The 20,843-nt window shown below is 52.8% G+C and overlaps 2 protein-coding genes across 3 annotated transcripts in view; one reads left to right on the top strand and one right to left on the bottom strand.

The window, feature by feature from the left end:
• The first annotated feature begins 2,115 nt into the window (after nt 1-2,115).
• On the top strand, nt 2,116-18,903 carry PYGB (glycogen phosphorylase B). The gene is made up of 19 exons (XM_026846315.1): nt 2,116-2,289; nt 4,174-4,252; nt 5,094-5,197; nt 6,619-6,750; nt 9,253-9,364; nt 10,439-10,521; nt 11,447-11,590; nt 11,930-12,022; nt 12,150-12,296; nt 12,423-12,586; nt 12,940-13,054; nt 13,804-13,905; nt 14,043-14,190; nt 14,741-14,799; nt 15,208-15,349; nt 15,700-15,907; nt 16,338-16,472; nt 16,659-16,725; nt 16,967-18,903. Exons 1-19 carry the CDS (start codon nt 2,131-2,133, stop codon nt 17,117-17,119), a joined length of 2,346 nt encoding a protein of 781 aa, XP_026702116.1. The 5' UTR covers nt 2,116-2,130; the 3' UTR covers nt 17,120-18,903.
• ABHD12 (abhydrolase domain containing 12) overlaps nt 17,356-20,843 on the bottom strand; it is a 43,127-nt gene continuing 39,639 nt past the window's right edge. For both annotated transcript variants that reach the window (XM_026846317.1, XM_026846316.1), the window contains exon 13: nt 17,356-20,561. In XM_026846317.1, the coding sequence (XP_026702118.1) occupies nt 20,522-20,561 (40 nt within the window). In that variant the 3' untranslated portion in view covers nt 17,356-20,521. The remainder of the gene's footprint in view (nt 20,562-20,843) is intronic.

The raw sequence follows: 20,843 nt of genomic DNA, 5'->3' as shown, positions 1-20,843 counted from the left end.
CCCGCGGGCCCGAGGGGCTGACGGGGAGCGGGATGCAGCGTGGGGACGGGGCCGGGGCCACCGGCGGATGCGCCAGCCCCGCCAGTGGGCATCCCCACGGCCGTGCCCCTCGTGCGCCTCGCCACAGCTTTTCCCCCGTGGGCATCGCCGCGGCCGTGTCCCTCGCACGCACCCTTGCTGTGGCTGCGCCCCCGGGGGCATCACCGTGGCCGTGACCCTTGTGTGCACCGTGCCGTGACCCTCGCACACCTCGCCGTGGCTGTGTCCCTGCGAGCCTTGCCCCAGCCGTGCCCCTTGCACACATTTTGCCATAAGCCGTGTCCCCGTGGGCATCACCACGTCCCTACGCCGTTCGCCGTGGCTGTGTCCCCACAAGCATCTGTGCAGTCCTGTCCGGATGAGCCATGCTGCAGCCATGTCACCCACCCCTCAGGCATCCCCACGACCGTGAACCCCAGCATGGTGTCGCCGCCACGTCTCTGGTGATCTCTCCGAGTGTGTCCTCACGCGGGCCTTGCTGCTGCCAGCTCCTCTGCGTGCCTCACCACGGCCGTGTCCCCTGTGGGCATCGTCACCTCCATGTCTTGGCACATGCGCCAGCACAGCCGTGTCCTGGCTTTGCTCCTGCAGAGGCCGCGGGCAGCTCAGAGCTGATCTGAGGTTGGAGAGGAGTTTCTTGCCTCGTGCAAAACAGGCAAAACAGGCAAGCTCTCCCCGGTCACCAAACCCCAGGTGGTTCCCAGGGGGCTCATCCTGTTCCCTCTTCTCCTCCCTGCTTGCCAAGTCAGGACAGTGGTGCTGGAGGTGTTGGGGGCTGCAGGACATCATTCAGTCTTAGCCTTTCGAATTAAGATCTGATCCAGCACTTAACTGGAGAGCCCCAGAGGGCAGGTGTGTACTAGAAAAGGCACATACCTTCCCAGCATGCAGGCAGCTGCCTCCCCGAGTCAGCTCTTTTCTTGGGGTTAAGAATATTGCCTTGATGCAAAAAAACAAACTGCACTTTCATGCTAGTATGGCTGCACGTGCCCTGGGAGTTAGGCTGGTGTGTGGAGCTCTCTTTTTTATCCTTAGTCATACAAATGCGCTCTGATCCTTACTGCTGCACTAACAGAAAGGATTGTATGGATGCTATAAAGGCTAAAAAGAGCTTGGAGTGGGTTTGCTTACTGTCCTCTGCACATGGATTTTCACTGGAAACACATCCTTGCGGGAAACTGAAAGGAGCAGAGTGTTCATACAACCAATGTTTTCAGCCTTTCCTGTGAGCCCCAAGGAACAAATGGACCTTTTCAGACTCCCAGCAGAGGTGGCAGAGCAGGTGATCCTGCTGCTTAGCAGAGAAAGATCCCAGCTATGAAGGAAAGAGATCCAAGGGAAAGCATAATTTAAACTTAGGCTATTGCTCTGTTAAAAATTCGTGTTTATTTATAAAAAAATCTATAGAAATAAATCTGAGTGAGGGCAAAAGTTTGCACAGCCTGCTTCTCACCCTACAAACAGGCTTTCATTAGTATTTGTAGCACAGGCACAGCTCCTTTGAGACTTGGAAGGTCACCTCAGAGCAGCCTGTCTTGCACGGTTGTGCCAGGAACCCAGCCACCCATGGGACAGTTTATTTTGTTCAACAGGGTGAAATGTGTGCATGAAACTCGGTATTGGGGAGAACAGGAGGACCTGTGTGATGGGAGCTCTGGAAAATTGCTAGCAGGAAGAGGCCTGGCCCTGAGCCCATCCGGTGTACGCAGGGTGGGGGGCTCACCTCCAGCTTTCAGAAGGCTCTGGATCAGCGTTGCCTCAGCATGTGAAAACTTTAAAAGCATGGGAAAACTTTAAAAACCCAGCGTAAGCATCACTGCAGCTGAGTTTGACGGTGTATAAATATACCATTCAGCATCCAAGATAATTCTTGCCCTGAGTTAATTAGGGAAACACTTAACAGGCAACGAAATTTTTCTATAGAAGGCTGTTGGCAGGGAGACGTGCGGCGGAGGGTTGGCTAGCATCCCGCGCAAGATCCTTCTGACAAACAAACTGCAGTGCGTGGTGTTCAGGAACAGGTGCCAAGAGACGGTTTGGGAAGACATCTCTGCTCTGGAAAAAACTCTGGTCTGCTCTTAATTTTAAGTGATGTTGGTGAAAGCAAAGTACTGTGCTGTGTGTAAGTGTCTTGCTTTGCCTCCCCAGCGCATTTACTACCTGTCCCTGGAGTTCTATATGGGCCGCACTCTGCAGAACACCATGGTGAACCTGGGCCTGCAGAATGCTTGTGATGAAGCCATTTACCAGGTGATGTCTTGGGGGTACCGGGGTCCCACTGAGGAACTGGACAAACTTTTCCATGCAGAGGGCTGGGTTTTATTTCTCAGGGCTTCCCCCTAAGGATATGTTATTTTGACTAAACGAGGCAAGGCTTGGCTCTCTGTTAAGTGTTTTCAACCCCTAGAGAAGACCATGGCAGGACCCTGGGGTTCCTCGGGAGTTGGATTATGGTTTTCTCAAACCACTGTTTTGCTGTAGTGGCTGGGAAAACCCAGAAGAGTATCCAGAAAGCAACACCCGGTATCCCAGAAGACTGAGGATTCCCAGGCTGCAAATAGCTTTTCATTACTAGGAGAGACAATGGCTCATCACAGGAGATGTAGTCTAATGGGGGAGGCTGGGCCAGAAGGGGAAACTGAAACACAAACCCCACCAAATTACAGTTCATACATGCAGGTACACAAGGCACCAAAGCAGCACTGCCAGATAAAAGTGAATCACTGGGAAGGAAGAAAGGGGGGGGGCAGAAATTATTTGCTTGAATTCAGATGTCATCGGCTGAGTTCACACTAGAAAAAACATAGCTGAGTATCACCAAGGCAATCACAAACGCAAGGCCATATTTACTTAGCTCGCAGCCACCTCTGCAGCAGAACAGTGACCTTGTTGACAGAGTGTGAATTTTGGGGCTTTCTTACCCAAAAGCTTTATTTCCTCCCGCCTCTTCCTCCCTGCCCCACTGGATTGATCCATGTTACACTTTCTAGCAGAATTTGGGCTCTGTCACTGTCTCTCCAAATGAGGTACTATGATTGCTAATGAAACATCCTGGCAAGTATTTTCCCTGCCGTGGGATGGGAAGGGATTTCCAGGGAGGGACCTGACATGTTAATGTGCCTCCGAGAGCAGGGTGGATTTTTTCGGGGAGGATTTTCAAGTCCCTTTGCAAGGCATTTTCCACATGCTGTTTGGCCTGACATGCAAGCAGAGGCTTCTCTCACTGTAGCCTCTGACATGTGGAGCTCATCATGGCCAGTGGCCAGCTGGGATGGGAGGTCTTCTACCCAGCATGGGTCTGTTTCTGAGAGAATTGGCCTTGGGTTTTGTGACCCCATCACACTGTGCATGAGGTTTTCCCAGCTTGTGGTTGCAGACCACTGAAGCACTGGGAGAGCTGTTCGGGGAGCAGCTGTGGTGTCGGTCTGACTCCCCGCAAGTCACTCCTGGCACCAAGGTGAGATACTGCTGCCCTGCGAGAGGCAGCATCTCTTGACTCCTCGAGAGTCCTTGCTGCTGGCACGCTTAGCCTTCATCTGGCAGCAGCCCCTGGGCTGGAAAAAAGTCGCCCAAGAGATGCAGCAGAGGAGACAACCACTTCCAGCCACAGACTCCAGCCAAGGAGCTTGGTGGCAGGATGCAGGAAGGCACGGAGCGTAACGGTGAATGCTGCAGTAACCAGCTGCCGGCATGGTCATGCCCTTCCTCAAGGACTGGGCGGGCACAAGCAGAGGGGCAGCGTGCATACCCGGGCAGGACTTGGTGGCCCCTTGCTTGCTGACTTGGCCGTTTGCCAGCCTGTCTCCAACGGCGAGTTCAGTGGAAGGGCCTCCTGGCGTGAGGGCCTGCCAGGAGATGAGTGTTTTGTTTGAGGTCTCTAAGGAAACCTAGTTCATGGGAAAGCGACGTTTGATGATGAGCTAAATTTTTTCCAATTAATTGGGCTGCACAAGGACCAGAGGCTGATGAGATACTTTGTGCGGAGGGGAGGGTGGGGACATGCAGAGACCCCCATGGGTTTAATTTCCCATGGTGTGGGTTGTTCTGGGATCTGTGTTTGCCCTCCTCAGAGAGCAGCCTCAGGGCGTGGGCTTCAGGTGGTGACATGTTCTGCTGCGGCTCTTTCCCCAATAGCTGGGTTTGGACTTGGAGGAGCTGGAAGAAATCGAAGAAGATGCTGGGCTGGGAAATGGAGGCCTGGGCCGCCTGGCAGGTAATACGGGGAGAGAGGAGCACCCTCCTTGCGCAGAGGGCATGGGGACCGAGGGTGGCCTGGCTGGAGGCTGTCGTGCCCTCACCACCGGCACCGCAGTGGGACAGCATACAGACCTCAGCCCACATCTGCCCCACAGGCCTTCAGCAGCGTGGTACTCTTCTGCCTGCTCCTGACTGACCAGAAATGAGCCCTGTCCCCAGTGAGAGCACCCAGGAGGTGTAGTTGTGTAGTCTGCAGCACAGCAGGTGGGGTTGCGGCTGAAAAAGGCTGTCTGGAGCCTTTCTCCTCACCTCCCTGTGAAATCTGTCACTTTTCAGAGGCACCCAAGCAGCTCTGCCGTAGGCAGACTGTTGGCTGCTATTTTAGTCTGCCTGTCCCATGGGAATGTGGAGATGAGAGCTCTCCAATGCAGAGGAAATGCCGGGGCTGATCTTTACCAGAGCTGCCCTGAATTGAGAGCTGGAAGGGTTTGATTTGAAAGCTCTAATAGTGAAGTAGCTGGTGGTGCAGTGAGTTGGGGTTAGAAGCCCTGCTTTACGGGGCAGGCAGTCTTAGATCAAAGTGTGGGCACTTCGGGCAAGTTTAGAAGAGGCAACAAGGCTGGATTTGGGTTTTTGGTGACCTGTGTGACCTGTCCTTGTCACCAACAACTTTGGGGTGTTTGTTGTGGCTCGGCATGGGGTCCTGCTGCAGACTGTCCCTTCTGCATGTGGATTTCCTCAGAGTTTGCAGCAATATTATTTGTGACAGCTGCTCACCCCTGTGCACAGCACACCATAGCAGGTGCAGTGAGTGAGGGTGAGGTTCTGTGCGGCATGACCATGTTCTGCTCTTCCAGCTTGCTTCCTGGACTCCATGGCCACGCTGGGGCTGGCAGCATATGGTTACGGCATCCGCTACGAGTTTGGTATCTTCAATCAGAAGATTGTTGACGGCTGGCAGGTACATCAACAAACTCAAGTCACCCTTTCTGCTTCTGTTTTCATGATGTGGTGGCCACCTCTGCCTGTGGACAAGGCCTAGCCACACAAATGGCACTTCAGTGCCTTGAGCTGTTCATAAACAGGGCATCTGAATCCATCACCTGGTGCCAAACAGGCTTTCATGTCCTACCACGTGTGCTCACCCTAGGGTCTGACCGCCTGAGCAAAGGGAAGTGATGGGGGTGGTGGCGGGGGAGCGTGTGACAGGCGCTGACCCAGGGACACATGCAAACTCATCCATGCCAGTCATCAACCTGGCAAGATGGTGCTGGAGCTGAGCCCACAGGGCATGACTGGGACAAGAGGTCTCCCTGTCCAGGGCTCCACAGCACAGCAGCAACAACCTGAGAGTCCCATCCAGCCTGATGAGGAGTCAGGCTGAGGATGGAGATGTGGCTGAACACCTCATGAAGGGGTGTGGTGCAGGATGAATTTGAACATCATGGACATGTGCAAGTGCCTGGGGTGCTGCTGCTCCTGTGGGTTCCCTGGGAGACTGGCAGTGGGGGCTTGAACAAGGACTCCCCTGTAAGGTTTTGCAGTGAAAATAGGCTAAAAACCAGCTGGGAGTTTTCCCTAGTGTATGTCTGGAAATGATTTCCATTAGGAGACATGCCTTGCTTTTGAGCACAAAGGACCCTTTTTCCCCTTAAAATAGCTCTCCGTAAATCAGGGAAGATGAGAGGTTTGAAGGTTGGTTTTTCCTCCTTCCCCACAGAGGAGCTGCAATGCTAGGCCCTGTAGATGGTAAAAACAAGGACGAAAAGCATCCACTGTAATTGGCTTAATGTTACTTAAAAAAGAACAGGGGTGGTGGCAATGCAGGGCTGTGTGTGGGTCAGACCTGCCCTGCACCTGGCAGAGAAATGCCTGCATCTCTCCTCTGGTTTCTGGTGCATATCAGCCTTGGTGGCTTTGCTGAATTCACTTCGCTCCCATGGTGCTGTTACGAGCAGAGAGAAGAAATCCTCTCTGGCAGAGGTCAGAGTGGTTAGTGAGACCTGGGTTACCGGGGGTGGTTTGTGGCCAGGAGCAGCACCAATGGGCTTCTAGGGAACCACACCCCACACATATCCCACTATTACGGTCAATCTGGCTGTAAAGGCCTCAAGACAGACCGAGTGCAGCAGTCTGTGCGGTTTGGATGGTTTAAACCTGTACAGCTCTGCAGAGCCCATCGAGGCTGATTTATTTATACCAGCTGAGATGTAGTCATCCATGCTTTGAAAAGCTCAGCTGTCCTCTAGAGGCCTCTGCATATCCATTTTTAAAGCCAGCTTACCAAAGCTTTGTTTTTAAACTGGCCTCCTTTTGGAGAGCCTAGTTTAGCCTTTGCTTGGAGACACAAACCATCACTTGAACCCCGGTTGCCTCTTGCAGGTGGAGGAGGCCGATGACTGGCTACGCTATGGCAATCCCTGGGAGAAAGCTCGCCCAGAGTACATGCTCCCCGTGCACTTCTACGGCCGAGTGGATCACACCCCTGAGGGCGTGAAGTGGATCGACACCCAGGTACCAATATCTCCCTCAGTGCTGGGCTGAGGAGGACGGGCCAGGGTGGTGTGGAGGGGGAGTCTGTCCCTGGGCTGCCTGAGGTGGTCACATTTTGCTTCTCCCCCAGTCTGTCAAAACTCTCTCTGATACCCTTCCAATTACAAAGGTGACTTTATTGGCTACAGCTGCAGCAGGATTTGAGGAAAAAGGGGGATGATACTCAGTTACAGCTGTAACTTCAGATCGGCTGGGGCCTCCTTCTCTACTGATCTCCAGTGTGAAGCCCCCACAGTCTTGCATGAATTTATGTTGGAGGAGGACTTTATCCCTGGCAGATGTGCTAGGCTCCTTCCATACTGCTTACTCAATCCCAGTGGTTTTGCCATGGTTCTGGCACTGCTGCTGTGGGTGGAGATTCATCTTGTGGGATGGCCATGGAGCAGTCCCATGGGTGTTTAACTCCGATGATCAGAGCAAGTTCCTCTTTCCCAGACCAGTCTGATGGGTAGAGTGCTGTCAGGGGAGGCTGGAGGAATGGTTTCAAGTCTCCAGTCTGCCTGGAGGCCTTGTTTTGTGGCATCGTGGAGAGAAAATGTACTTCAGCCTCCCACAGTTGGAGAAATAAGGTGTGCTTCAGGTGCATGTGCCTGCTCTGAGCACAGGCTTCTGCATTCCAGTCTTAGAGCTGAGGAAGGCAAGCTTTAAAGAGGCACAGATTTATTAAGAGGATTGAAGATGTTTCAGCCTCTGTCTAAGTACTGCCCAGAATGGAGGAAGGAAGGACTATGAATTACTCTGGGATTCAGGGACATAGCCTTGTTCCCATGATGTTCCAGGGTCTCTCAACCTGATGAGCCAGCTCTGTCCATCTGAGGTGCTGTGCAGTCATAAAGCCAAGCCATTCTCTTCAGCGCCAAGAGCCGAAGCTCAGTTGCAGGGTCACCTGGGCCCACTCGGAGGAGAAATAAACCAGGTCCTTTTCCAGGGACCCTGTTTGTCGAAGGCTGTGCAGTGACCTAGGCCATCCCCGGGACACACACAGTGCAGGGGTTCAACACCACAGCCCCGTGAACAGCATGGAGGCACCATGCCAGAGCTCTCTGGGGAACCAAACATCCACTTGGGGACTGCCATTGCCTTTCTCTGTGCTCTTCTTCTGATCCCAGTGGTAGTCTGGGGTTTCAGGGATCCCAAGCAGTACAGGGGAAACACTGCTTCCTACAAGGAGGTGAATTTTCAGATAGTGCCATTAAGGTAACAAGTGGGAAAGGCTCAAAAAAGCTGAAGACATAGTCTCTAAATATAGCATTGCTCAGTCCATGTGATGTGTGCACCAGTCCCGTGGCTCAGGCAGGGCAGGCTTTCTGCCTGCTTCCATGTTCGGAGCTGGTACTAGTAGCTTTGAGAGCCTGAGCTCTTGCTGATTCTCCCCAGATGGGAGGTGCTGCTGATGCCAGCACAAAGAGGCTGTTATCTGCCTGGGTTTTCCCTGCCCTATGAGCACAGCACCGTCATTTGTCTGCTGCCTCACATCTTTGCTTGGGGACAGCCCCTGGCTGCTGGGCTGTCATGCCACTACACACTGACTTGTTCAGGAGGATGCTGGTTCCTTTTGCCAGTGTCAGAGAGGTGGTCCAGGCTCCGTGCTGCAGGATTGGGGCCTTGTTCTGCAAGCATCGTTCAGCTCTGCTGGCATAAGCCCTCTTTGCTCCAGGCTGAGGGGGTGCCTTGCCTTGCTGCTTAGCACATCTGGAGGCACACAGGTGTTGGCACAGCAGTGAGCTGGAGCACACATGCTTGGAAACACAACCATGCCTTGCCTGGCTAGTGCAATCTGAGCTGGGAGTGGTGTTAATCCCTATAGCCATGTGTGCAGCATCCTGATGCTTAAGCATCATCCATAGACTACTCTAATAGTTTTGCACTCATGTTCAGTTCAGGTGCTGCAGATCGCAGTGGATTTACTCAGGGAGCTTCAGCAACCCTTGAAAATTGGGTGAATTTCTCTGGGAATGGTGCTGTGGTGGTAGGGTTTGGTCCTGGCAAGCTGTAGAAGGCTAACAGGCAGGATTCAGGCTGTGGAGTTTATCCCAGACGGAAAGACAAAAGTCCCAGATGCCCTGGCCCTACCCCAGCACAGACAGAATTGCAATGACCAGCTGAAGATGCTTGCAGTACTCTGGTGAAGAACTAATAGGTATGCCAGTTGGTATAGGAAGGTCAGCAGGTTGCTTGCAACTCTCTTTAGCCGTTCACTGATGGGCCTGTAGCTCGTTTGTCAGTAAAAATCCCGACAGCTCTGCTTCTCCTATTAACGCTTTGCCAGGGAGTGCTGGAAGTGCCTGTGATAGCAGGGAAGTCTGTGAAGCTCATCAGGTGTGTTTTAGTGGGGTGAGATTCTTACCACAGCCCAGAGTTGTCCGTGTCCTCTGGTTTCTTCCTTCAGAGCTTTCATCCACTTTCCCGCCTTCTTTGAGGCCGCTGTGCTGCTAATCAGAGGGGAATACTGTCCTTTTGCAGATTGTCCTTGCTATGCCTTATGACACGCCAGTGCCGGGATACAAGAACAACACTGTAAACACCATGAGGCTGTGGTCTGCGAAAGCGCCCAATGACTTCAACCTCCAAGAGTGTAAGTGCCATCCCTTCACTGCCTCTCTTCTGGCCGGGCTGGGACATGGTTGTTCCTGTGTGCATAGCACCTGGCACAGCACCCCCCATCTGCTCTGCTTCATCCGTATCTCTTGGCTACTTCCATAGCACAGTGCTGTGTGTGCGTCTGCGGATCACGCTGCCTTCAACCGCTTCCAGAGCCCTCGTGCACCAGGACACTCATCCATCCTCCTTCCATCCCTATCATGCTTATGCTCTCAAAACCTGCCCTGTGCCTTCTCCAAGTGGTAGACAACTTGCCACTGCGTTCCCCACATCACCAAATGAGCTGCAAACCCACACATGCCACAGAGGGTCGTTTCTGTGCAGCAGCATCCCTTAGTGCTGAAGGAAGAGACCAGCAACCTTACTGTTGGTTTCCTTTGGCTCTACATGTGGCCTCTTTAGTGCATTTTTGAGGCTCTAATTGTAGCACTGGAGAGCAGATACAGGGCAACTAACAGACCAAATAGTGATAGGCTGTTAGAGAAATGGAAGGTTTTGGACTAGACTGATTTTATTCTTCCATACTGGCAAGCACAGAGATGTGTGTGTCCAAGTAGCCCTGCCAGAACTCGTGTGGGGCAAGGGGTGATGGCTCTTGAGTCTTCATAATGTCTCCTCAGTTCTTCATTGGCAGCTGCAAGTTGGGTTTCAGATGAGCCTTCTGTATCCTTCAGGAATTGAGTGTGATTGCAGTCTTTGTGCGTCTTTGCCCTGCCCCATTTCTCCTTAGTCCTTAAGCAAGACGGCTGGTCACTCACTTCTTTTGTTTTTGGCTTCTCTGGCTGCTATCTGTCTTCAGTTTCTGTCTGTCCTTCCTGATACGTGTGTCTTGAGAATTTGCATAGAGATGTGCCTTTCTCTTATTCCATCTCCTCCTGTCTCTCTGGTGCCTTTCACACATGTACATTCCCATTCATATTTCATTAATACCAGCCTGAATGTTTCTGTTACAAATCTCTATGAAAGAAAAGGGAAGAGCACAGTGTCAAGGACCTGCCTGAATCTCTATAGCTGCTGCAGTGCTGTGTGTATTTCTCTCTTGCTGCAGTCAACGTGGGTGACTACATCGAGGCAGTGTTGGACAGAAACCTGGCAGAAAACATATCCCGAGTCCTGTACCCAAATGACAACGTGAGTGACTCTTGTCTCTCTTCCCTGCTGCTCAGGACCATTCTCCTTGTAGTTGTATCGCCTTGTTTGCAAACACTGGAAGGTCATGGCCACCTGATGTTTATTGTTCTGGTTTGAGGATTTTTAATGCAATAGGTTGGCCCCATAATTCTCAGTGAACAGATACAGCTCTGCTGATTCCAGAGAGTGTCTGCTGACTGATGGCAGCTGAGAGTCTGGCCCATACTATATAGCTGCTCTGTTCCCTGCTGTAAGGAGGGGAAGACATATTACTCCTTCAAATTCAAGGCAGTTGCCAATTTACGTGGCTACCCTTTGCAAAAGTAAGTTGTCATGAGGGGGAACTCACTTCCATCCCCAGTTTACAGGATTTCTCACTGCAGGGACTGTCCCAGGCCATGCACTCACTGGGCACCAGCTCCAAAAGGGAAGAGCCCTCCCTATCTAGTCATGGATTAGATCCTGTGCTGGAAGAGCTCATTTCCTGCACTTTACCCCCACCCTCTCATTCCTGCTGGCATTTTAGAATAGACCAGCCTGAAGTGTAGTGTGCATGGAAGGCAGCTAAGTGTATCCAGAGACTGCTGACTATTGCAGGGAGTCCAAAATCCTTGGTCCAAAAACCCTGCAGAGGGTCTTGCAATGAGGGAGGGAGCTGCGCTTGCTCTGTAGGAATAGCATGGATGTAGCTGGTTCTGTTGCTCTCTGGAGGCAGCTGTTTGGGATGCCAAGCCCCTTGTCAGTCCCTACAGCTGCTGCCCTGTCAGAGGCAGAGTGAGAAGCATCCACATTTGCCCTGATGAGGTGCTGAGCCTGTGAGGCCTGTTGGGAAGCCCGTTGGAGTGGATAGGAGCATCTCCAGGGGTTTGGCTGCTAACTGGGGATGGCAGCTGCAGCACTAACGGCTGTGGACCCCCACTTGCAGTTCTTTGAAGGCAAGGAGCTGCGGCTGAAACAGGAATACTTTGTGGTGGCTGCTACCCTTCAAGACATCATCCGCCGCTTTAAGTCCTCCAAATTTGGCTGTCGAGACCCAGTGAGAACATGCTTTGAAACCTTCCCAGACAAGGTGAGCTTGTGGGCAGAGAGCATCTGGGGGCATTTCAGCCAGACCTGCCTATCATGAGCGAGCAGGATGCTCAGGATCAAGTAGGGTCATGTATACAAGGACCCTGGCAATTTGTATTGGAAAACAGATGATCTCTGGGCCTTTTTTTCCCAGGAAAAAATTTGTAATGTGGAGCAAAACTTGCAAAGGTTGAATAGCTCCATTCTGGGACCTCTCTGTTTTTGAGGTGTGTGCCATGAGAAGCAGCTTGGGGCTGACCCTCACCCCAACGCCGTGCATGCGGGACACTTGTCGCAGTACTGTCACTGCCAGATCTGAGCCAGCAAGTCTGTGTTGCAGGTGGCTATTCAGCTAAATGACACGCACCCTGCCCTGTCCATCCCAGAGCTCATGCGGATCCTGGTGGATGTGGAGAAAGTGGATTGGGACAAGGTAAGCAGAGCTGGAAAGGCCATGCCAAACCTTTCAGGGGAAAGAGCTGCTGTTCTGTCCTCACACGGGGTTTTCTTTCCCCTCCTGGCTTGGGCACACACACGTTAACCCGCTGTCTGTAATGCAGGCCTGGGAAATCACGAAACGGACCTGCGCCTACACCAACCACACCGTGCTGCCTGAAGCCCTGGAGCGCTGGCCGGTCTCCATGTTTGAAAAGCTGCTGCCACGTCACCTAGAGATCATTTACGCCCTCAACCAAATGCATCTGGATGTAAGGGACCAGGCTGGTCACAGGCTGTGGGAACTCTGGGGGGCTTGATCTGGCTGCCTTTAGGACGGGAATGTTCCCAGGTCCCGTGGCTGGGACGCTAATGTTCCTCTTTCTGCCTGCCTGCAGCGGGTGGCAGCTCTCTACCCAGGGGACATTGACCGTCTCCGGAGGATGTCAGTGATCGAGGAGGGAGACTGCAAACGTATTAACATGGCACACCTCTGTGTGATTGGCTCCCATGCAGTCAACGGCGTGGCCCGCATCCACTCTGACATTGTGAAGAACTCAGTGTGAGTTGGGGGACACCCGAGGCACGTGACCTCCCACTCACTGGGCTTTGCCTGTAAGCCCAGGGGGCTACCTGGGGCAGTCACACACCAAGGTCTGCTTTGGTTGGCCTGCCGGGCATGAGGGGCTGGGGAGACTGTCCTATTCACATGCATGCAATGTCTAACTCATCTCCCTTGGGAGCTTGGTGAAACCCTCAGCATTGCAGCTGAGGAAGGGGGTGACAGTTGGCACCGAGTTCACACTTGTTATGGGGAGATCTGCAGAGGCTGCCCTCAGTCAGGAGCACGTACAGTGGGGGCCAGGCTGAAATTCTGGGTGGTGGTGGGTGGTTCAGAACTCCCTGGTGTTCCAGGTTCAAGGATTTCTATGAGCTGGAGCCGGAGAAGTTTCAGAACAAGACAAATGGGATCACACCGAGGCGCTGGCTCCTGCTGTGCAACCCAGGACTGGCCGACATTATTGCTGAGGTGAGTGGCAAACATCTGAAGTGAGGGGCTGCGGGTGATCTCTTTGCTTCTGATTACATCTTCGTGTGGTCTGATCCGACCTGAGGCAAACACCTGGTGGGTGTGAATGAGGACAGCCTGGGAGGACCACGTCTGTTGCATGTGGAGGTGTGAGACTGGCTGGGCCTTAAAGTTGGTGATGAAGAGTTGGTCAAAAAAGTTGCAGAAATTTGAATCTGGTGACTGCTACCCTTCAAGACATCATCTGCCGCTTTAAGTCCTCCAGTGGCTACACACAACCTCTCAGGCAGTGCCATGGTGTGTGAAAGGGCACAAAGGAGCTTCCTTGTAGCTCCAGCCCCAGTTCTGTCTCATTTGTTTATCAGGCCCTTTAGCACAGGTTTTTGCTTCACACTGCAACATGCCATAGCTGAGTAACTTCCTGCAATTACGCGTATCTTTATGTCCTGACCATCAGCTTCTTCAGCTGCCAAGAGGCCTTGGTACGCATGCACCCATCCTCCCTCCAAAGCTCCTTGAAAGACAGGGATTTGTTTGGGTTTTTGCAAGTGCTCTGTTTCCCCTGTACCTTGGGCTCCCAGATGACACAGAGAAGTAACCTTACTGTAAGAAACTGTGCCACTTTTCCTGGCCAGAGTGCCTGTTCCAGTTCCCAGCAGGACCATGGCATCTCTGTTGGGGAAGAGCAGTTGTGGATTGGCTGAGGTGTCTCACAGGTGAGACATCCCTTTCTTGGTTTGTTCTTTTAGAAAATTGGGGAAGGCTTTATCACAGATCTGAGCCAGCTGAAAAAGCTACTGGATTTCATCAACAACGAGACTTTTATCAGAGATGTGGCAAAAGTCAAACAGGTAATGTGCACTGGAGGTGGGGTGGGGGGAAGAAGGCTGAAGGCACCATGCTCCCAGGAATGTCCCAGCAGCAAATGCTCACTTCTGACACAAGATCTGGGAACCCATGCCTATTCGTCATCAGATTTTCTTGCCAGGAGAACAAGCTGAAGTTCGCAGCCTACTTGGAGGAGCAGTACAAGGTCAAGATCAACCCTTCGTCCATGTTTGATGTTCAGGTCAAGCGAATCCATGAGTACAAGCGGCAACTGCTGAACTGCCTGCACGCTATCACCCTCTACAACCGTAAGTCCTGCTTGGGCTGGTAGGGAAGGGGTGTCCCCCCCACCTCTCACTGCCAGGGTTCCCATGTAGAAGCATGCCAGCTGGTGGCCAAGGACTCCTGAGATGAGCTCTGCCCTTCTGGCATAAGGGGCTTCTCTCCAGGAAGGAAGACAGAATGTTGGAAGGGTCATACAGAGCTCTTGAGGAAAAGCTTACAGCCTGGGGCCCAGGTACCCCCCCACCCCCAACTTGAACTGCAGGTGTTTGTTAGAGCTGACCTGGTACTAGTTGAAACCCCACTCCCCAGGGTATGCTTCGGGCCCCTGCCCATTCTTGAAGGGAGGCAAGTCATTAGAGCTTCGCACGGTGCTGGCTTGAGTAGTTCTCTGAGGGCTTTGCAGCCCATTTTCACCCAGCACAGCTCCAGCAGATGTCTGGTTGGGCTTCAGGGTCCTGCAGGTTTGCTGGGTCCATGTGACATGGGCTAGGATCCCAGCCCACCTCTGATGCATGCAATAAACTCTAGTCTAGTTTATTTTCACTTCAATTGTGTTATGCCCTGCTCTTTCAGGCATCAGAAGTGATCCGTCCAAATCCTTTGTGCCCAGGACAATTATGATTGGAGGAAAGGTAATGTGCATTCCAGACTTGGTGCATGCATGGCTCAGTGGGGATGTGAGGAAGGTGCTGTCCCCCTCCTTAGGGGTTAGGGCCATTAGGGTTAGGGTAGGGTTTAGGGGTTAGGTGGCTAGGGTTAGGGGATTAGGGTTAAGGTTACGGTTGGGGTTAGGATTAGGGCTAACCTACAGCATGCTGGTGGGCTCTTTAGGAAACACATTCCTAGACTAATCAGACTGAACAAGGCCCCATCACTCTTTCCCAGTGGCTCAGGACAACTCCCAGTAGGGTGTTTTTGCTGATCCATGTGAACAGCAGAGATGAGGCCCAGACTTTCCCCAGGGTGAGGACCCACACTGACACCCGTCATGCTCTGCCTTCCTTTAAAGTCTTCACCCTTTCTGGGCTGCTTTTCTTCAGGCAGCCCCTGGCTACCACATGGCCAAGATGATCATCAAACTCATCACATCCATCGGTGAGGTCATCAACAATGATCCCTATGTGGGGGACAGGCTCAAGGTCATCTTCCTGGAGAACTATCGGGTATCCTTGGCTGAGAAGGGTATGTCTTGTCTCGTGTAAGCACTCATCAGGAGCTGGGCATGTCCCAGCTGAGTCCAGAAACTTGCTGGCCTGAGAGGCTGTCATGGCAGGTCACCTGGCTCTCCCTTAGGAAGTGCCTGAGGGTTCCACACAGGGCAGAAAGCCAGCTTCATGCAGGAGTGATAGCAGCTGCATGGGGTTGTGGCAGGGCTGAGCTTGGCTCTGGCCCCAAAGCTGCGCTGTTTGGGCTGAGGTCGAGGTCAGCAGGGCCACTAGGAGATGCCCAGGGTTGTTTTGCTGTCTTGGGCCCAGTTCAGGGGGAGCTGCAGTGTGCCAAGCATTAACTCTGATCTCTCTTGCACCTGGCAGTGATTCCAGCAGCAGACCTCTCCCAGCAGATCTCCACAGCTGGCACAGAGGCCTCGGGTACTGGCAACATGAAGTTCATGGTGAATGGGGCCCTCACCATTGGTACCATGGATGGGGCCAATGTGGAGATGGCTGAGGAAGCAAATGAAGAAAACCTCTTCATCTTTGGCATGCGGGTGGAGGACGTGGAGGCCCTGGATCGCCAGGGGTGGGTGCTGGGGAGAGCCCAGTGTGTGCCAGGGCTTGTCAGAGGGGGATGCAGGTCCCAGCTCTGGCAGGGGGAGAGCCCTGATCTCTGAGAAGGACACCTTCCTCCCTGGGTAGCTCTGGAGCAGGAAGAAGTTTGTGGCTGGAGGCAGCCTCCACCCTGGGCTGTTCAGTGGGTGGTCCATCAGGAGCATGGCCCAGGAGCCCAGTGGATGTGGATGGGTTGTGAGCCTGGGCACAGAGTGTTTCAGGCACCAGAACTGGTCTTAGAGCCACTATCAGGGTGCTCTGGTGGCCACAGCCCCAAGAACAAGGCCCCTCACTTAGGAGCCACATGACATCCTTGCCCCAGACACATCAGATCCTGCTCTCTGGGTACTGGCCCCCAGCGGAGAGGGTCAGTCCCTAGAGCCTGTCTTTGCTGGGCACAGGTATAACGCACAGGAGTACTATGAGCGCCTGCCTGAGCTGCGACAGGCTATTGACCAGATCAGCAGCGGTTTCTTCTCCCCTCGAGACCCTGGTTGCTTCAGGGATGTTGTGAACATGCTCATGTACCACGACAGGTGAGTCCTGGCAAGGATCCCCTTTGGTGGGCTGCTCTTGGCCTGCCCAGGCCTCGTTCCCAGCTGGCCTGGGTCCCCCGGTGCAGTGCTCAAGCCCTGCCTGCCCGCAGAAAGATGTCTGGGGTCCCTGCCTGGCAGGGACCCCAGAGCAGGCAAACCCCAGCCTTACTCTGCTTTTGGTTTCAGGTTTAAGGTGTTTGCTGACTATGAGGCCTACATTAAATGCCAAGGGCAAGTGGACCAGCTGTTCATGGTAAGAGCTGCCTGCTGGTGAGGGGGAGGGATGAGCAGGGAGATGAGGGGGAGCCAGGGTGTGTGCCTGTGGAGCCCTTCTTAGAGACACCAGTGGGTACAGGGCAGGGTGAGGCAGGTTTTGATGCTTCAGCAGCTCCACACCATGATCTTTAAACCAGCCCGGTGTGCACAGCCAGTGCCCTGCAAGGCTGCAAGCCAGGCAAGGGACTGAGTGTTGACACTGCTTCTCCTCTTCCCAGAACTCCCGGGAGTGGACTAAGAAAGTCATCAGGAACATTGCATGCTCTGGCAAGTTCTCCAGTGACAGGACCATCATGGAGTACGCCCAGGAGATCTGGGGTGTGGAACCATCTGCCACAAAAATCCCCCCACCCAACCTCCCCCGGGATTGATGCAAGCACAGAGAGAAGGAAAGAGGGATGGGCTCCCGGCCCAGGAGACCTCACCTGCATTTAAATCACCACCCGTCAGATGGGCTCAGCACTGCCAAAACAAGGCCTTTCCCACAGGGGGGTTAGAATGATGCTCTGAGGAGGAGCCCTGACTGAGGAACAGGAGCTGGGGGAAAGGAGAAAGGACCCTGTGTTTGTACCCGTATATCCAGCCTGCATGTGCTGCATAAAGCTTCTAGTGAGATGACCACAGATAAGTCTTCCACAGCCATGTTCCATGCTTAACAAGGGCTTTCCAACTAACTCCTCCCCTTTCCCCCTGCATGCAGCCTGGCCTGGCCTCCCTGACTCTGCCCCAGAAGCAGGTTTAGCCAACAGTGTCTTGCATCCTCCTCCTGTGGGTCTGCCAGCCCCAAAGCTAGGGGACAGAGAGGCCCCTCTGGTCACCACCTTCCCCATAACACCTAGAAAAGCTGGGGCTGGCTGTAAGCCAGCTGGTCCCAGTGCAGGCACGAATGTCAAATGCCCATGTGCCAGAAGGAGGAGAGAGGGCCTAGGATCAGCAGCTTCCTTGCCACAGAGCTTGCCATAACTTCCTCCCACACCTCTTTGTTAAACTAGAATCTAAGTAACCAAGCCTCTCCAGGGATTTTTAGCCTCTGTGCCTGCTTAGAGAAGGCTCTACCTGCCACTTGCAGCTGGGTGGCTGACCCTGCTGGGCCCATGAGCCCTAAGCAGGCCCTTGGCTCTCCAGGCACAGCTGGGGGTGAATGTGGATCTTGTCTCTTGCATCCCTCCACAGCTGGGTCATGCTGCTCCACGTGTCCCTCCCAGTGCTGGGGTCTGAGTTTAACACCCCTAGAGCTGTGTAGTGCACCAGTAGTCCCCTGTGTGACACCAACTCATTAAAACAACCAGAACACTCGCTGGTTTGACTTCAGGCTGACTTGTGACTACACTACACTTGTGGATTCAGGTTGCAACAAGCTGGCCTTCACCAGCTGTGGCTTCATGGGATGTGGTCCCCTGCAGTTGGCATGGTGCATCATGCCCACAGCAGTGAGGTCAGTCTTCTAATGCAGGGGGTGGACAAGAGAGAGCTGGTACCAGAGGCTTCAGGACAGAGCCTGCAGCCCTGGAGTGTTGACTATATGCACTGGGGTGGGAGTTACAGTGCTGGGTTTGCCCTCTAAATGGCACACAGGGCTTCTACGCTAGAAATCCCATGGGCAGCTCCCATTTCCCCCATCCTCAGTGGGGAAGCAGACCCTCAGCTGCAGCCAGACTACAGGCACAGACCCACTGGACTCCAGCAGAGGCACTGTCCCAGAGCTGGCAGCAGCCACAAAGACCTGCCCAGTCCCAGCCCAGAGCTCATCTCCCATGCACAACCATACTGCAGCCCTGCCACACACCCTTCTACCCAAATAGAGAAAAAGTCCTCAAAACTGCCAGGTAAAACAGGTGAAGCTGAAGTGATCTGCAGTCAATGCCTTTATTAAAACTACACCACTTTCAGATAAACATTTCAGTTTAAATTTCCAAGCATATCACTGGCCTACTACTGGGAATGGCAGTGTTGGGATCACCAACACTAGCAGTTCACGTGCTGGGCCCTCAGCTCCATCACACAGAAGGCAGCCAGCCAGCCTCCGGCTCAGGCTGTGTTTTGCCCCAAGCCAGCTGCCAGCAGCAGCATTAGCTGGAATGTGTACATCACTCTCCAGAGCCAAGTAAGTGTTTCTCTTCTGTCAGTGCAATAAATACGAGCGTGTCAAACATAATTTAAGTGGCACAGTTAGCTTATGAGTATCATGGGTCAGAAACCTCGGGGACAACCACACTATGGCAGAAGAATCTCAGTACAAGAACAAGCTACTGTCTGCTTTGCAACTAGTATGAGCCTGCAGATATAACTTGGATGCATGCTGAGCAGTTTATACTATGCTGTACACCCCTGAACAGACCCTTTGGGCAGCACAATTAAGCACTAGTGACTAAACCTACAGCACCGGGTATTGTCTTATAGACTGACAGGGGGCAGGGCTGGCTCCCCAGCCAGACACCAGAGTCAGCATATGACCCTCTCAGTGCAGAGCTCAGTGGCATAAACCAGCCCCTCTTCTAGCCCCAAGCAGGGCAAGGACATTCTCAGAACCTCTCTCCGTGGGAGAGGCTCATTCCCACTTCTGCTCCCTGGAAAACATGCTCGGACCATGGCTGTGAGATGGGCTGAGAAGTGCTATTGGAAGTGCCTGGGATGCCCAGAACACAGAAGGGAGATGGGAGGAGAGATGGAGAGGGACACCCCAGACTTATTTTTGCATCAAGAAGTACATACCACTGCCTGCTTTTAACTGCATAGGAACAATGCAGCCAGCAGGAACAGGAAAACCTGACCTAAGGAGTTAAAAGGTAGTCGAGGGAAAAAAAACCTGCCCTTCCCACCCAAAGGAAGCACATGACTGACTGGGTGTGTACAGGGAGAATGGAAGACCGCCATTCCCACATCCTCAGCCCATGCTGTTCGTGGCAGGGGGGAGATCAAGCAAAAAAGTAATCTCACACTTTCTGGCTTAAACTCCCAAGTTTGCAAGTTACCTACATAAATCACTTCAGTTCTAACAGGAAGTGCATGTGAAGAAGGGGAGGAGCTCCACAGACAGTAGCAGAGATGGAGCGAAAATGATGTTCAAAAGAAAAAGAGTACAGAAGATAGAGAAGGGCAGTAAACTTTTCCACTAAATAGGAAGAAAAACAAAAAAAAAAATCTTTTATTTCCAAATGTGTGCAATTAGCCCAACACTTGCAACACACTGTGACTGAAGAGCTAAATAAAAATATCTCTCACCACCTGGATCTTCCATGTATTTGTAATTACAGCCACTTAGCAAAAAAGTAAAGGCAAAACATGTACTTCCTAGAAAGAGAACACTTCAAACTCAAGCAAGACAACTGTGGTATGGAGACATGGCAAAAGCCATTTGCTTACAAATGAGTCTCTACATGACTCAAAACCAGCAGCAGTGTTTAAAAGTGAAAGAAACACCCTTGGTCATGACATACGTGTCCTAGGAATGTCTGTCCTCAGTGGTACCATGCTGGAGTGGCCAGGCTTTGTTGTGCTTACATTTTTAGCGGTTTGGTACTGGCTCCTGGGCTGTTATTACCCCTCAACCCATGTCAAAAAAGCAGCCAACAACTTCTTTCTTCTACCATCACAGACGTTGATGCCAGGAGCTGGAGTTGCCAAGGGTACACATCAGGACCGGCGTGGGAATCCCTGACCACCTCCAGTGTCAGGGATGGAAGAATGGCAGACTGACCCACAGGGAGAGGGAAGGAAAAGGAGAGAGAGGAAGGAAAGAAAGGAAAATCTCTGTGCTGCCAAGCAGCCAGTCTTCAGTGATGATGTTCATGTTCAGATTTTCCCAGGAATTCCCTAGGAAAGGAAATGACACAGCAGTTGACACTCAGCTCTCCTACGCTCTGATGCATTCTGCAGCCTGCAGGTCTTCCCATTCCCCTGGCAAATGCTAGGGCTCAAACACTTGCAGCTACAGAGAATAGCACTAAGCTTTGCTCTCACCCATCAGCAGCTTCCACTAGAAGAGGCAGGCAGAAATAACTGCTGCAAAAACTCCTCCAGAGCATCCAGCTCACAGCAGAGATGAGCCAGAGAGAAGTGCTCCCCTTTCTGTGGCTCCCCTTCCCAAAACCTGCT

The sequence above is a fragment of the Athene cunicularia genome (assembly GCF_003259725.1).
Source record: "Athene cunicularia isolate RWA chromosome 3 unlocalized genomic scaffold, athCun1 chr3_part1, whole genome shotgun sequence".
Taxonomy (NCBI): Eukaryota; Metazoa; Chordata; class Aves; order Strigiformes; family Strigidae; genus Athene; species Athene cunicularia.
The sequence above is the reverse complement of the archived record's forward strand: the minus strand, read 5'-3'. Positions and strand labels throughout refer to the sequence as shown.

Excerpts from the sequence above, each read along its gene's own strand:
- PYGB (XM_026846315.1), top strand. The coding sequence starts at position 2,131 with ATGTTGGTGAAAGCAAAGTACTGTGCTGTGTGTAAGTGTCTTGCTTTG. Across the intron at positions 2,290-4,173 it reads GTGATGAAGCCATTTACCAG|CTGGGTTTGGACTTGGAGGA; the intron begins GTGATGTCTTGG and ends TTTCCCCAATAG. Across the intron at positions 4,253-5,093 it reads AGGCCTGGGCCGCCTGGCAG|CTTGCTTCCTGGACTCCATG; the intron begins GTAATACGGGGA and ends CTGCTCTTCCAG.